The sequence below is a fragment of the Rutidosis leptorrhynchoides genome, chromosome 4, assembly GCF_046630445.1.
Source record: "Rutidosis leptorrhynchoides isolate AG116_Rl617_1_P2 chromosome 4, CSIRO_AGI_Rlap_v1, whole genome shotgun sequence".
Lineage (NCBI taxonomy): Eukaryota > Viridiplantae > Streptophyta > Magnoliopsida > Asterales > Asteraceae > Rutidosis > Rutidosis leptorrhynchoides.
Genome location: NC_092336.1, coordinates 168316859 through 168334840, shown reverse-complemented (window position 1 = coordinate 168334840; position 17982 = coordinate 168316859). Strand labels below are relative to the sequence as shown.

Below are 17982 nucleotides of genomic sequence, written 5' to 3'. Positions count from 1 at the left end.
TTCACGGCATTAAAATAATGGTGAAATGACAGTTTCGTCTTTTTACACTTTTAGTGTGTCCGCTTACTAATCTGGAAGTCTCCAGCGCTTCATTTTGGCTAGGGTTCTACTCTTTTGTCCTAATTTCTGCATCAAATATATTTATTTTAGTTCCATTCATAAAATTTTAAACAAACATTAAGGGTTAATAACATAATTTTGTCTATACTTAATTTAAAACTAGTGTCTTGGTATAGATTACTGATTACACCACCACGTCGTCTCATTCAATTTGCCAAGTCAAACTTTTGACCAATTCAACTGCCCCCGCAATTTTCCTCTACAAATTTATATTCTCACTTATTTTCTCAACCCTCATACAATTAGTTTTACCTTTTCCTTCTCCCCTTTCAACTTTAACCCCTTTAACCGTTTTACATTCTAAACAAAATTCAAGTAGTTTTAAATTGCCGTTTCCAACCATCTCCTACTAGTTTGTTGTTATAAAAATAAGTATTTTTTCTATTTCAAAAAATACATAAAATCATGAGGAGTAAGCTATTTACATCATCCAAAGCTTCATTGCCATCAAATTCTTACGCTCAATCGCCAGCTCGGTTTCCAAGTCCGATTACAACGCCTCATCGTCAAACATTTTCCGCTTCACTCATGGAAGAAGATTTGCTATACGCCGAACAAATCATCAACAAATGGGACCTTAACTCTCCGCTTTACACAAAACAAGACTCGTTGTTCACCGGAGACAAATACGAAGCTCGACAGTTTGTTAAATCGGTTAAAAACCTGCAATCCGCAATGCATTATTTCGTTTCCGAAAGTGCGAGCTCGAATAAACTCATTGCTGCTCAAAAGTTGATGCAAGTTGCCATGAAGAGGTTAGAAAAGGAGTTTTACCACATTTTATCAACAAATAAAAACGTTCTGAACTCAGAATCGATTTCAGTTACTAACCGTTCGTCTAGAGCGAGATCTAATGTTTCTGATGATGATGATGATGATGATGATGATGATGATGCTACAGAAGAAGATGATCGAGTTTCGATTCCTCGGTCTAGTAACTCTGATGGCCAACGTGTTTCGGTTTCCGAAATCGTTATGGCGGATCTACAACTGATTGCAGATTGTATGATTTCTTCTGGATATGGAAAAGAATGTGTAAAAATTTACAAAATCATCAGGAAATCAATTGTCGATGAGACGTTGTATAATCTCGGTGTCGAGAGATACAGTTTTAACAAAATCACCAAATTAGATTGGGACACACTGGAACCTAAAATCAAGACGTGGTTACACGCTGAAAAAGTCGCAGTGGAATCGTTATTTTATAGCGAACGAATCCTCTGCGACTACGTGTTTTCATCGTCTGATAAGATCCGAGAATCGTGCTTCTCGGATATTTGTAAAGATCGCGCTACAAGTTTATTCGAGTTTCCAGAACTCGTAGCGAAATCGAAGAAATCGATGGAGAGAATGTTTCGTACATTAGATATGTACAACGCGATTTCAGATCAATGGAACGACATCGAAATGATGTTTTCGTTCGAATCAACGGTAATTGTTCGAACGCAAGCGGTTACATCGCTCGGAAAACTAGGTGATGCGGTTCGAGCTATGTTAACAGATTTCGAAACCGCAATACAAAAAGAAACGTTGAAGAATCCGGTTAACGGAGGAATTCATCCGTTAACGCGTTACGTTATGAATTATTTAGTGTTCTTAAGCGATTATAGTCCGGCGTTGAATGATATTGTAGCGGACTGGCCGTTAAATGTTGAATCGCCTTTGCCGGAATCGTACTTTTCGTCCACGTCATCGGATGAATCGTCGGCGATTTCGTCTCGATTCGCGTGGCTCGTGCTTGTTTTGTTGTGTAAAGTTGACGCCGGAGCTGAACTTTATAAAGACGTAGCGCAATCGTACTTATTTCTCGTAAATAATCTAAACTACGTCGTTTCGAAGGTTAACAGCTCTAATTTAGGGATGCTAATCGGAGACGATTGGATCGAGAAACACGAGCAGAAAGTGAAGCAATACGCGACAAATTACGAGCGAATAGCGTGGAGTAAAGTGATCGCGTCGTTACCTGATGATCCAACGGTCGAGAATTTACCGATCGAAACGGCTCGGGATTGTTTTAGGAGGTTTAATCTAGAGTTTAACGAGTTGTACAGAAAACAGTCGACGTGGATTATATCCGATTCAAAATTTCGAGACGAAATCAAGATTTCGATTGCGAAGAAGATTGTGCCGAGTTATAGAGCGTTTTACGAGAATTATCGAGGTTTGTTTAGAGGTGGTGATTCGGTTGTTAGATTTGCGCCTGCTGATTTGGGGAATTATTTGTCGAATTTGTTTCATGGAAATTTTTTTTTTTTTTTTTTTTTTTTGAAAAGCAAGTAAAACTTTTATTAACCAACTGGAAAACGTTACAAGGCCCTATAAATCTATACAAGTGAAAGCATGTATGAAAATATTGTAACTATATAAACGACGTACTTCTAAATCAATTAAGGGGTAGAGCCCATCAACACAGCGGCACTTGAAAAAACGAGCTGAGATATAAGAACCGTACAGTACCGTCAAAGCGGTGACAAAGTCGGCAATTATATCGCATTTAACCAAGCGATGATGGGAGGACTACACCAAAAAAGATATAGAAATAACAACGATGAGTCGGTCAAAATAACGACCAACGGAAGGGCTATCGGAGTAGATTAGCCAACGCCGGATCGTTGAGCAATCGATGAAGTGTAAGAGGAAGGATTTATGATCCATTGGTGCCAGTCGATCGGGTTCTTTTTAATTCTTTTGGAGATCCATGCGAAGGTTTGGATTTGTATCTCGGAAACAATATTATCAATGTTCCAAACTTTTTTGTTGAAAACTTTATCATTTCGATGTTTCCATATTATGTATGTTGAAGCCCATTTAGTTGCTTGCCATATGTATGTGCCAATGCTCGAAAATGGTAATGATTGGTTGTTAACGGCTAAATCATGAAAGGAGGTGAAGGTGTTATTAGGGAGGTTCCACCATTTTAGAATTGCGGCCCAAACGTTTGATGTATTAAGGCAATCGAAGAGGATATGATTAATGGTTTCGGCGTGATTGTTACAAAACGGGCATAGGATGGAATCAAGATCAATATTACGTTTATCAAGCTCGACTCGGGTTGGAATTCTACCGAGTATGGTGCGCCACATGAATATATTAATTTTTTGCGGTAATAATTTGTTTCTCGACATTGGAGGGGCGTTAACAATATTTTCAAGTTTTAGGTTGTCAAGAATTGTAGCTAAAGCTTTGGTCGTGAATATTCCGGATTGATCGAGGCTCCATTTCCAAGTGTCGGGGCTTTCGGATAAGCTTATAGTTGCGATTAAATTGTTAAGTTCCGACAATTCATTAAGTACACGCCCGTTAGGAGTACGAACCCAGTTCCATGTTGCGTGTATGGTGGTCGAGTGTGAGGATTGTACTCGCTCGGATATAAGGGCTTCTTTATTAGACTCGAGCATGAAAAGTCTATGGAATTGGTTGCAAAATTTTTCCGTTCCGCACCAGTTTTCAAGCCAAAATTTGGAGTTGTTGCCATTACCGATGCTTTTAGTAATCGAAGATGTGAACTGTGCGCCAGTGTCGTCAGCGATTTTCCCCGCTTTGATTATCTCTTTCCATATTGTGCAACCTGAAACATTTCTAGAAAAACCGTTAGTACAAACCCCCCCTCCCTCCCCGTAAATGCTTGATATGATCTTAACCCAAAGAGCGTTTTTTTCGTTATGGAATCTCCACCACCATTTGCATAGTAGTGAGATGTTTTTGTTTAGTAAAGACCCGATGTTCAACCCACCTTTATCGTAGGGTGATAAAACGTGTTCCCATTTAATCCAGTTTATTTTATTATCGTTATCAGAACCGCCCCAAAAAAAATTTCTTCTTTTAGATTCGAGTATGTTAATTATTTTAATTGGTGCGTGGAAAAGTGAGAAGTAATATAATGGGAGGCTAGAGAGGACGGATTTTATTAATGTGAGGCGGCCTCCGTATGATACGGATTTAGCCTTCCATTCGGAGAGACGTTTGTCGAATTTATCGATAACCGGTTGCCACGCTGAAGCTTTCGTAGTGGGAACACCTATAGGAAGGCCTAGGTATGTGAATGGGGTGCTACCTGAAGAACAGTTGATATAGTTTGCCATTTCATCAACCTCACTTTTAGGCACCCCTATACCATAAAGATTGCTTTTTTTTAAGTTAACTTTTAGGCCAGATATGTTTTCGAAGCATTTTAATAGTTTGGATACATTTTTAGCATTGCGTTTGCTCCATTCGCCAAAGAAGATCGTGTCATCTGCATATTGGAGATGCGAGACGACGACCTTGTCGTGACCGATGCAAACGCCCCGGAGCTGATCGTTTGTGATTGCACGTTTGGCAAGAATGTTTAGACCTTCAGCCGCGATGATGAAGAGGAATGGGGAAATTGGGTCACCCTGACGGATTCCTCGTCCTGGAGAGAATTCCGCCGTAGGGGACCCGTTGATTAGGACGGATATGGTGGAGGAGGATAGACAAGCGTGGATAAATTTTATCCATTTTTGTCCAAATCCCATGCATTTCATGGTATCGAAAAGGAAGTCCCATTCAATGCAATCGAATGCTTTTTCGAAATCTACCTTAAAGATAAGTCCTTTTTGTTTTTTTCTTTTGAGTTCGTCAATTATTTCATTCGCAATCAGGACGCTATCTAATATGTTTCTTCCTTTTAGGAAAGCAGTTTGTTCGATGCCTATTATCTTATGTATTACTTTTGATAGTCGATTGGCTAGGATTTTAGTAAGGATTTTGTAATAACTACCGATTAAGCATATTGGACGATATTCGTTAAAACCAATTGGGTTGGATTTTTTTGGAATTAGTGTGAAGAAAGATGCGTTACAGCCTTTAGAGATTTCGGTGTTAAGCCAAAACCAATCTAAGGCCATAATGAGATCACCTTTAATCAACGACCAATATTTTTTGAAAAATTTCAAGTTAAAGCCATCAGGACCGGGTGCTTTAGAGCCGTCGCAGTCTTGAAGTGCATTCCACACTTCAGATTCAGAAAATCGGGCTTCCAGGGATGAATTGTCGGATTCGCTTATGTAATAGCGATGGGGGTCGTTTTCGAAAGGGCAATGACCTTTACGTTTAGAGGATTTGAATAGGGAGTCGAAATATTTTAGTGCTTCGTTTTTTATGATGTTTGGTTCTTCAGACCAAGAGCCGTTGTAAGAAATTCCTCGGATGTTATTTTTATTTGATCTTCTTTTAATGTAGTTATGGAAGTATTTTGTGTTTTCGTCACCCTCGAGGTTCCATTTGATTCGGGATTTCTGTTTAAGCATATTAGTTTTCTTCTTTTCTTTTTCTATGTGTTGTACTTTGTTAGTGTTCCAATTATTTCTTTCGGTTTCAGTTAGAGGTCTGGTTTCCGCGAGTTTTTCCCATTCGTTTGAGATATCTTTATGAAATTTAAGTTCAGTTTCAATGTTATTAAGTTGGAGGCTGTTTTTTTTAAGTTCGAGTTTGACATTTTTTAGCTTATTACGTAGAATACAGTCAGGTCGATTACCGTTAACAGGAAGGAGCCAAGTGTTTCTTATGATTTCGTCTGCGTTTTCAAGTTTTAGCCAGGTGTTAAAGACTCGTGTGGGTTTCGGGCCAAAGTCAACAAAAGAATTTTTTAGAATGATTGGACAATGATCAGATAAGTCACGATCAAGGGTTTTGGAGGAAACGTCGGGCCATAGTTGTAGAACACTCTCGGAGATTAGGAAGCGGTCTAGTTTGCTGAATTTAAGTTTGTTAAAACAAATTCGTGTGTATTTTTTACCGCCAAGTGGGAGATCTATTAGGTTAGAAGTGTTTATGAAGTTGTTAAAGTTGTCGGCCCATGATTGTTTAAAAATGCAATTAAGACGTTCGGATTTTGTTCGGACTTCGTTAAAATCACCAAAGATAATGTGGGGAACAACAAGTGACTCGACAAATTTAGATAGTTCGGACCAAAATCTGAGTTTTTTCTGATTGGAATGTGGGCCGTAGACGTTTATTATGACCATATCAGAAGCATAACCCGCCCATTTACCCTTGATGGCGATGAAAAATTCGCCTTCCGTGGCCGCATCGAAGATGAAGGTGGATGGATCCCAAATTAAAAGTAAACCCCCCGAGGCCCCAATTGCGTCTTTTTGAACGAATTTGAGGTTCGGATTATACCAAAAAGATTCAATCAAGGAATCAGGAGAGTTACCGCATTTGGTTTCTTGAAGTCCAAGTATTACAGGATTTTCTTTGTTACAAATACTTTTAAGCCAGTTTATTTTACCCGATTGATTTATCCCCCGAATATTAAGAGAAATGACACTCATTAGAAAACTTACAGAACGATAAGGAGAAGGAAGGTACTTAATTGGTGGGAACCCATCGAATGCCGAGACCTGTCCCATATTCTTGAGTGTCGTTGGATTTGCTGGTGGTCCCGTTGATACTCTTTATTTTTGAAGAAGTCTTTGAATTTCCCGAAGCTTTAGATGTGGAGTTCGATTTTCGGTTGAGTTGCGAGAGTTTCAATTTTTTCCCGCTTCTTGCACAATGCTTAATATATAGAAATTTAGATTTAGTACCTTTTTTTGTTGATTCGATTGGGGGCTTGGAAGTGTTGTTAGAGCAGGATGGTTGTTTTTTGTTGTTTGTCGTGGTGGAAGGTTTCTTATTCTTATTTTTAGGCTTGCCAATAGTAGGGTTGATAGCAATTTCTTGGATTTCAGGGGATACGGGAATTGGGGAACTTGGGTTTCTGTTGATAAATGGGGTTGAGATGGGTTCGTCATCTACTTGTTGTTGGTTAACAGCTGTTTTATTTTCGGTAACAGTAGGAATTTCGGTTGGTTCGAGAGTAGGAATTTCGGTAACAGTTGGGGTGATGTCAACAGTAGGGTGATTTTCGGTTGGGATATCTTCTACTATGGATGGGTTGTGGAGGACTTTGTATTGAGGAGTGGTAGGCCTAGAAGGTAATTGATGGGCCGAAGGTGGATTAGTTTCTAGGTTGATGGGGTCGATGGGGTCTGTTTGGGATGTGAAGGTGATGGTTTTGTTTCCTTGGATAGAGCTTATGATGTCATTTGGGCTTAAAGGTAAGGCAGTAGTTGGTTCAATAGGTTCGGTGTATATAGGTGTAGTAGGTGTGGTAGGCTCACGGATGGTATTAGTATTATTGTTTGGTGGACCGATGCAGTTTGTCTCCGAAATGTGATTCACGCTTGTTGATTGTTCATTGTATGGGATACCGGAGACTTTGGAATGAGTATTGTGATTGTTGTTTGTGGAGAATTTTGAGGTTTCAACACGTTTCGATGGTGCACTAGAGACATGGAGATCGTTTTCTGAATTTTTGTCCTCATCGATGTGAAAGTTATCCATGGACAACTCATCATCGAAAACAGATTCTTCGGTAAGGGCGTCATCCTCCCGACCCGAGGAAGAACTATTATCATCTGAATTATTAAGATCAATTGGAGATTCACTGCTTTCAGTTACGTAAGCATGTGACACTTTTGAATCATGATGAATATGGACAATACCATTGATAGGCGCGAACGAGGACGTTTTAATTAACACCTTACCATACGACAGATCTTGGGTTACATTTCTTTCAATTTTGCAGTTTTGCATAGTAATAATGTCTCCCCAACTGTTGGCGATTTTGCTAAAGGTAGTTTCTGACCAGACGGAGATGGGTACACCACGAATGTCAATCCATACCAATCGACCAGAGGTCGTATACTCTTCGGGATCCCAAGGTCGGATATCATCGAACCATTTCCATAAGGGGTGTTTATTACCAAAGGTTGGAAGGTTAAGGACATCAAGTGCTAAGCGGGTATCATCAAAAATTAGTAGAATGTCGTTACCTCCCAAATATTTGGATTCAAAACCAGTGAAGTTTTCAGCCTTACATATCTCATCAAAAAATTCAATATAATCTGTATTTTTGATAGTACCAATGAGAGAGTTACCTAGTAATTCGATGATGTTGTCGTCAGTGTGGATCATTATTCCAAACTCTTTGCTTGCTTGATTAGAAACGTTAGCCACATATGACCGATTGATTTGAACGTTATTTATGACGTCTGTAAAGCTTCTTTCATCTAAACCATTATTATTATAACCCTTTGATTTAACAGATTGTACACTGCCTGTGGTTTTTTGTGGAACTTTGTATTCTTGCTTGAATTCGTTTGGTTTGGTGTTACGATCATGGGCTTTATAAACCACCAGCAGCATACCATCAGCATGTAACATGTTAAGTTTACGAGTCATGGAATCAATTAAGTGATTGGGAATATTTCTATAACGAGCAAAACCGAACCTTTTCCCATTTTTTAGTCGTTTTTTTGGGATGTATATCTCAGCTAATTCGCCATGCTTCTTGAAAAGGCCCCAGAGATTGACAGATGACCAGGAATCAGGAAAGTTAAAGAATAGAAACGATGTGATATTCTTGTTCTCAGGTTTCTGCGGTGGTGAATTGAAATTAGGGTTTCCAAAATTTTTTATGAGACCTTTGGCATTCTCTTGGGTTTTGAAGCGCTGATAGATGTTGTAGTTGCTTGTGTTCAATCTGGAATGGATCGGAATGTTATTTGTAGATTGGTGGCCGGTATGGATGGATTTAGGGTTTGTAGATGGCTGTGGGTTATTAGGGTTTTTGTGTGAATTTTGAAGAGGAGGGAAATCGTTTGTGTTTGAAGTTCTAGTGGCCGATTGCTGATGTGTTTTTCCTTTATTATTCTGGTCCACTTTGATCCAGACACCAACATTATCCGGTTGGTATCTTATGCTGTTAATGGATCGATTGGTAACATATTGCTGGGATTTCTTTAATTGATGGTGAGGTGGGGTAAAAGGTGATGTGGGAATGAAGTACATATTGTAACAGTAATAAAAACGATGACAAAAGAACAAAAAATGGCGAAATTCCGACCGGAAACTTGATCGGAAATTAGCCGTTATCGGTGAGAGAGAGAGAAGTTATCGAGAGCATGTTTCATGGAAATGGAGCTCCGGGAAGTGTTGATACGTCGTCGCATTCATCTTCTTCGTTGCCTGTGTAGAATTAGAAGAGTACGGAGTAGTAGAATAGAATTAGATTAGAATGTAATGTATCCCTGAAGATTAGATTAAAGTATCTCTGTTTGCAATGATATAAAGTTTTATTTCATGGTTTGTTTACATGAGAAGTTGATCCATAACTTCAATATACAAGATTTTGTCAACTCAAAGTCCACTACAAAAAGTGTATATATATATATATATATATATATATATATATATATATATATATATATATATATATATATATATATATATATATATATATATATATATATATATATATATTTAACAGGAGTAGTCGGGATCACCAATAGACTTAACCACTCATGGGAGTCAACTTCAGACTTCTTGGAGGGACATATCATTACCAAATGAGCTACAACACAAAAAGTATATTTTAATTAAATCAGCACAAAACGAACACTTATATACTATCACATAAACAATAAATCTGTTAACCAAACATAAACAATTTTAAACAAAAATAATAGTGTGGAACAAACCTACTTTTGAAGTGAGAAAAAACTAACGTAAGATCTAAATAAAGTTATGTACAGGTCTTCTATATGCATTTATTTTGATTGTTAGTTATACATTCATAATTTTAAGAAAAAATTACGCTGTTAGTATCTGTGTTTGTTCACTTTTCATCACAACACCTATATTTTGTTTTTTGCATGGTTAGTACCTTGGCTTTGATTAAGTTTCTTGAAAGGTACCCACAGTTAACGGCTGTCATATATCTTGGTTAACCCCTCACATGTGCCAAGCATGTGAGGGCAATATCATCCAGTTCAATTAAATATGTTACATATTTTTCTACAATTTGTTAATGAAATTAAAACACGTATCTAATGATCTCAACTAACATATGTGTTTGATATTTAAACAATGTGTGTGAGAAGATAAATATATCCCGACCCGTTTATACTTTATACCCTAATAATTGGTGCTAGTTTTTTTGTTTGTTTCATCTTTCTAATACAGAGTTAACGGATATAAAGATGCCAACTTGCTTTGTGGATGCTTAATGCCTTTTTTTTTTTTTTTTTTTTTGCCATTATGGGATATATAGAGTTAGTTTGTTGATAAAAGGTTTTATTTGTTTTGCAGTGCCAGTCACAATTGCAGACCCTATATGCGGAAGGTATTAAGGAATGCCATATGGAATTTTCTGCCTACAATTTACTTTGTGTCATCTTGCATTTTAATAACAATAGAGATCTTTTATCCGCCATGTCTAGGTTTGTAACATATTTATATTCATTCAATTTCATAGATATCATATCACCTATATTTTTTATATGTTTAGTTTTCTTGTTAATAAACATTAACATGACCAGTGCTGTTTTATCTACAGATTATGAGTTGAATCAAGAGAAGATGCGGGGGTCAAGCATGCTCTTGCGGTTCGTTCAGCTGTCACATCCGAAAATTACGTATTGTTTTTCAGATTATACATGAACGCACCTAACATGAATACCTGCCTCATGGGTGAGTTTCTATTTCTCGTAAAAGATATACAATTTACAGGTGAAATATTGTGACCCATTTATTTTAATTTAAAAAATAAAAGTCGGACGATTTTGGTTTTATCATTTTATTTCAAACGAGACAGAAAAGTTGGCTACAAGCTACAAAGGGAACGGCTCAAATATCTCCGGGGGATTGAATGGTTTACTGAACTGGACGATTGAAATGTCCCGTTCATATTGATTATAAACGTTCCATATTAATTGATTTCGTCGCGAGGTTTTGACCTCTATATGAGACGTTTTTCAAAGACTGCATTCATTTTTAAAACAACCATAACCTTTATTTTATCGATAAAGGTTTAAAAAGCAGTACGTAGATTATCAAATAATGATAATCTAAAATATACCGTTTACACACGACCATTACAAAATGGTTTACAATAAGAATATATTACATCAAAAATAAGTTTCTTGAATGCAGTTTTTACATAATATCATACAAGCATGGACTCCAAATCTTGTCCTTATTTTAGTATGCAACGGCGGAAACTCTTAATAATCACATGAGAATAAACATGCTTAAAACGTCAACAAAAATGTTAGTGAGTTATAAGTTTAACCTATATATTATCAAATCATAATAATCGACCACAAGATTTCATATTTCAATATACATCCCATACATAGAGATAAAATTCATTCATATGGTGAACACCTGGTAACCGACATTAACAAGATGCATATAAGAATATCCCCTATCATTCCGAAAAATTCTTCGGACATGATATAAACGAATTCGAAGTACTAAAGCATCCGGTACTTTGGATGGGGTTCGTTAGGCCCAATAGATCTATCTTTAGGATTCGCGTCAATTAGTAGATCGGTTTACAAATTCTTAGGTTACCAAGCAAAAGGGGCATATTCGGCTTCGATCATTCACCCATATAATGTAGTTTCAATTACTTGTGTCTATTTCGTAAAACATTTATAAAACTGCATGTATTCTCATCCCAAAATATTAGATTTTAAAAGTGGGACTATAACTCACTTTCACCGATTTTTACTTCGTCGGGAAGTAAGACTTGGCCACTGGTCGATTCACGAACCTATAACAAATATGTACATATATATCAAAGTATATTCAAAATATATTTACAACATTTTTAATACGTTTTACTGTTTTAAATTTATTAAGTCAGTTGTCCTCGTCAGTAACCTACAACTAGTTGTCCACAGTTAGATGTACAGAAATAAATAGATATATATTATCTTGAATCAATCCACGACCCAGTGTATACACGTCTCAGGCTAGATCACAACTCAAAGTATATATATTTTTGGAATCAACCTCAACCCTGTATAGCTAACTCCAACATTACTGCATATAGAGTGTCTATGGTTGTTCCAAATAATATATATACATGGGTCGATATGATATGTCAAAACATTTGCATACGTGTCTATGGTATCCCAAGATTACATAATATATTAGAATACATGTATAATACAATATAAGTTAGCTAGAATATGATTTGTATAGAATTGTTACAATATTTCCCGTAGCTACAACAATAAAAAAATATCCAATCTTGTTTTACCCATAACTTCTTCGTTTTAAATCCGATTTGAGTGAATCAAATTGATATGGTTTCATATTGAACTCTATTTTATGAATCTAAACATAAAAAGTATAGGTTTATAGTCAAAAATATAAGTTACAAGTCATTTTTGTAAAGGTAGTCATTTCAGTCGAAAGAACGACGTCTAGATGACCATTTTGGAAAACACACTTCCACTTTAAGTTTAACCATGATTTTTGAATATAGTTTCATGTTCATAAGAAAAATCATTTTTCCAGAAGAACAACTTTTAAATCAAAGTTTATCATAGTTTTTAATTAACTAACCCAAAACAGCCCGCGGTGTTACTACGACGGCGTATATCCGGTTTTACGGTGTTTTTCGTGTTTTTCGATTTTAAATCATTAAGTTAGCATATCATATAGATATATAACATGTGTTTAGTTGATTTTAAAAGTCAATTTAGAAGGATTAACTTTTGTTTGCGAACAAGTTTAGAATTAACTAAACTATGTTCTAGTGATTACATGTTCAAATCTTCGAATAAGATAGTTTTATATGTATGAATCGAATGATGTTATGAACATCATTACTACCTAAAGTTTAGTAGATAAACCTACTGAAAGTGACAAGAAATGATCTAGCTTCAAAGGATCTTGGATGGCTTGAAAGTTCTTGAAGTAGAATCATGACACGAAAACAAGTTCAAGTAAGATTATCACTCGAATTAAGATAGTTATAGTTATAGGAATTGAATCAAAGTTTGTATATGAGTATTACCTTGATTTAGAATTATATATTACTGTAAACAACAAGGATTTCTTAAGGTTGGATGATCACTTTACAAGATTGAAAGTGAGCTAGTAAACTTGGAAGTATTCTTGATTTTATGAAACTAGAACTTGTAGAATTTATGAAGAACACTTAGAACTTGAAGACGGAACTTGAGAGAGATCAATTAGATGAAGAAAACTGAAGAATGAAAGTTTTTGTAGGTGTTTTTGGTCGTTGGTATATGGATTAGATATAAAGGATATGTAATTTTGTTTTCATGTAAATAAGTCATGAATGATTACTAATATTTTTTGTAATTTTATGAGATATTTCATGCTAGTTGCCAAATGATGGTTCCCACATGTGTTAGGTGACTCACATGGGCTGTTAAGAGCTGATCATTGGAGTGTATATCCCAATAGTACATACATTTAGAAGCTGTGTATTGTACGAGTACGAATACGGGTGCATACGAGTAGAATTGTTGATGAAACTGAACGAGAATGTAATTGTAAGCATTTTTGTTAAGTAGAAGTATTTTGATAAGTGTCTTGAAGTCTTTCAAAAGTGTATGAATACATATTAAAACACTACATGTATATACATTTTAACTGAGTCGTTAAGTCATCGTTAGTCGTTACATGTAAATGTTGTTTTGAAACCTTTAGGTTAACGATCTTGTTAAATGTTGTTAACTCACTGTTTATTATATCTAAAGAGATGTTAAATTATTACATTATCATGATATTATGATATATTAATATATCTTAGTATGATATATATACAGTTAAATGTTGATACAACGATAATCGTTACATATATGTCTCGTTTCGAAATTCTTAAGTTAGTAGTCTTGTTTTACATATGTAGTTCATTGTTAATATGCATAATGACATGTTTACTTATCATTTATCATGATTAAACATAGTGTAACAATATCTTAATATGATTCATATGTAATTAGTAAGACGTTGTTATAACGATAATCGTAGCTCTTTTGTTTCGAAATTCTTAAGTTAGTAAGACGTTTTAATCGTAGCTCTTGTGTAACAAATTCTATATATTTTCTTATAATGTCGGTGTAGCTCTTTTGTTGACTTTGGGCGGTTTTCAACCGTTGTTGAATTTAGATGATCTTCTCGGTAGTTTCTTGTATTATCTCTGGACCCGTAATCTGTCTATCCCCCACTTCACTCCAACAAATTGGAGACCTGAACTTTCTACCATAAAGTGCTTCAAACGGCGCCATCTCAATGCTTGAATGGTAGCTGTTGTTGTAGGAAAATTCTGCTAACGGTAGATGTCGATCCCAACTGTTTCCGAAATCAATAACACATGCTCGTAGCATGTCTTCAAGCGTTTGTATCGTCCTTTCACTCTGCCCATCAGTTTGTGGATGATAGGCAGTACTCATGTCTAGACGAGTTCCTAATGCTTGCTGTAATGTCTGCCAGAATCTTGAAATAAATCTGCCATCCCTATCAGAGATAATAGAGATTGGTATTCCATGTCTGGAGACGACTTCCCTCAAATACAGTCGTGCTAACTTCTCCAACTTGTCATCTTCTCTTATTGGCAGGAAGTGTGCTGATTTGGTGAGACGATCAACTATTACCCAAATAGTATCAAAACCACTTGCAGTCCTTGGCAATTTAATGATGAAATCCATGGTAATGTTTTCCCATTTCCATTCTGGGATTTCGGGTTGTTGAAGTAGACCTGATGGTTTCTGATGCTCCGCTTTAACCTTAGAACACGTCAAACATTCCCCTACGTATTTAGCAACATCGGCTTTCATACCTGGTCACCAAAAATGTTTCTTGAGATCCTTGTACATCTTCTCCGTTCCAGGATGTATTGAGTATCTGGTTTTATGAGCTTCTCTAAGTACTATTTCTCTCATATCTCTAAATTTTGGTACCCAAATTCTTTCAGCCCTATACCGGGTTCCGTCTTCCCGAATATTAAGATGCTTCTCCGATCCTTTGGGTATTTCATCATTTAAATTTCCTTCTTTTAAAACTCCTTGTTGCGCCTCCTTTATTTGAGTAGTAAGGTTAGTGTGAATCATTATATTCATAGCTTTTACTCGAATGGGTTCTTTGTCCTTTCTGCTCAAGGCATCGGCTACCACATTTGCCTTCCCCGGGTGGTAACGCATCTCAAAGTCGTAATCATTCAACAATTCAATCCACCTACGCTGCCTCATATTCAGTTGTTTCTGATTAAATATGTGTTGAAGACTTTTGTGGTCGGTATATATAATACTTTTGACCCCATATAAGTAGTGCCTCCAAGTCTTTAATGCAAAAATTACCGCGCCTAATGTAGTGACCCGAACTTTTCCATGTTTATATATATTAATTGAGATTGATATTTACATGATTAAATGTTTCCAACATGTTAAGCAATCAAACTTTTTAAGACTTGATTAATTGAAATATGTTTCATATAGACAATTGACCACCCAAGTTGACCGGTGATTCACAAACGTTAAAACTTGTAAAAACTATATGATGACATATATATGGATATATATATAGTTAACATGATACTATGATAAGTAAACATATCATTAAGTATATTAACAATGAACTACATATGTAAAAACAAGACTACTAACTTAATGATTTTTAAACGAGACATATATGTAACGATTATCGTTGTAAAGACATTTAATGTATATATATCATATTAAGAGATATTCATACATGATAATATCATGATAATATAATAATTTAAAATCTAATTTGATATTATAAACATTGGGTTAACAACATTTAACAAGATCGTTAACCTAAAGGTTTCAAAACAACACTTACATGTAACGACTAACGATGACTTAACGACTCAGTTAAAATGTATATACATGTAGTGTTTTAATATGTATTTATACACTTTTGAAAGACTTCAATACAATTATCAAAATACTTCTACTTAACAAAAATGCTTACAATTACATCCTCGTTCAGTTTCATCAACAATTCTACTCGTATGCACCCGTATTCGTACTCGTACAATACACAGCTTTTAGATGTATGTACTATTGGTATATACACTCCAATGATCAGCTCTTAGCAACCCATGTGAGTCACCTAACACATGTGGGAACCATCATTTGGCAACTAGCATGAAATATCTCATAAAATTACAAAAATATGAGTAATCATTCATGACTTATTTACATGAAAACAAAATTACATATCCTTTATATCTAATCCATACACCAACGACCAAAAACACTTACAAACACTTTCATTCTTCAATTTTCTTCATCTAGTTGATCTCTCTCAAGTTCTATCTTCAAGTTCTAAGTGTTCTTCATAAATTCTACAAGTTCTAGTTTCATAAAATCAAGAATACTTTCAAGTTTGCTAGCTCACTTCCAATCTTGTAAGGTGATCATCCAACCTCAAGAAATCTTTGTTTCTTACAGTAGGTTATCATTCTAATACAAGGTAATAATCATATTCAAACTTTGGTTCAATTTCTATAACTATAACAATCTTATTTCAAGTGATGATCTTACTTGAACTTGTTTTCGTGTCATGATTCTGCTTCAAGAACTTCGAGCCATCCAAGGATCCGTTGAAGCTAGATCCATTTTTCTCTTTTCCAGTAGGTTTATCCAAGGAACTTAAGGTAGTAATGATGTTCATAACATCATTCGATTCATACATATAAAGCTATCTTATTCGAAGGTTTAAACTTGTAATCACTAGAACATAGTTTAGTTAATTCTAAACTTGTTCGCAAACAAAAGTTAATCCTTCTAACTTGAATTTTAAAATCAACTAAACACATGTTCTATATCTATATGATATGCTAACTTAATGATTTAAAACCTGGAAACACGAAAAACACCGTAAAACCGGATTTACGCCGTCGTAGTAACACCGCGGGCTGTTTTGGGTTAGTTAATTAAAAACTATGATAAACTTTGATTTAAAAGTTGTTATTCTGAGAAAATGATTTTTATTATGAACATGAAACTATATCCAAAAATTATGGTTAAACTCAAAGTGGAAGTATGTTTTCTAAAATGGTCATCTAGACGTCGTTCTTTCGACTGAAATGACTACCTTTACAAAAACGACTTGTAACTTATTTTTCCGACTATAAACCTATACTTTTTCTGTTTAGATTCATAAAATAGAGATATGAAACCATAGCAATTTGATTCACTCAAAACGGATTTAAAATGAAGAAGTTATGGGTAAAACAAGATTGGATAATTTTTCTCATTTTAGCTACGTGAAAATTGGTAACAAATCTATTCCAACCATAACTTAATCAACTTGTATTGTATATTATGTAATCTTGAGATACCATAGACACGTATACAATGTTTCGACCTATCATGTCGACACATCTATATATATTTCGGAACAACCATAGACACTCTATATGTGAATGTTGGAGTTAGCTATACAGGGTTGAGGTTGATTCCAAAATATATATATAGTTTGAGTTGTGATCAATACTGAGATAAGTATACACTGGGTCGTGGATTGATTCAAGATAATATTTATCAATTTATTTCTGTACATCTAACTGTGGACAACTAGTTGTAGGTTACTAACGAGGACATCTGACTTAATAAACTTAAAACATCAAAATATATTAAAAGTGTTGTAAATATATTTTGAACATACTTTGATATATATGTATATATTGTTATAGGTTCGTGAATCAACCAGTGGCCAAGTGTTACTTCCCGACGAAGTAAAAATCTGTGAAAGTGAGTTATAGTCCCACTTTTAAAATCTAATATTTTTGGGATGAGAATACATGCAGGTTTTATAAATGATTTACAAAATAGACACAAGTACGTGAAACTACATTCTATGGTTGAATCATCGAAATCGAATATGCCCCTTTTTATTAAGTCTGGTAATCTAAGAATTAGGGAACAGACACCCTAATTGACGCGAATCCTAAAGATAGATCTATTGGGCCTAACAAACCCCATCCAAAGTACCGGATGC

At 35.4% G+C, this 17982-nt stretch overlaps 1 protein-coding gene across 1 annotated transcript; it reads left to right on the top strand.

The window, feature by feature from the left end:
• Positions 1–600: 600 nt before the first annotated feature.
• Positions 601–2400, top strand: LOC139841203 (exocyst complex component EXO70H1-like). The gene has a single exon (XM_071831431.1). It carries the CDS (start codon positions 649–651, stop codon positions 2398–2400), a length of 1752 nt encoding a protein of 583 aa, XP_071687532.1. The 5' UTR covers positions 601–648.
• Positions 2401–17982: the final 15582 nt, after the last annotated feature.

What these genes read in the sequence shown, in the direction of transcription:
- LOC139841203 (XM_071831431.1), top strand. Translation starts at nt 649, where the DNA reads ATGGAAGAAGATTTGCTATACGCCGAACAAATCATCAACAAATGGGAC.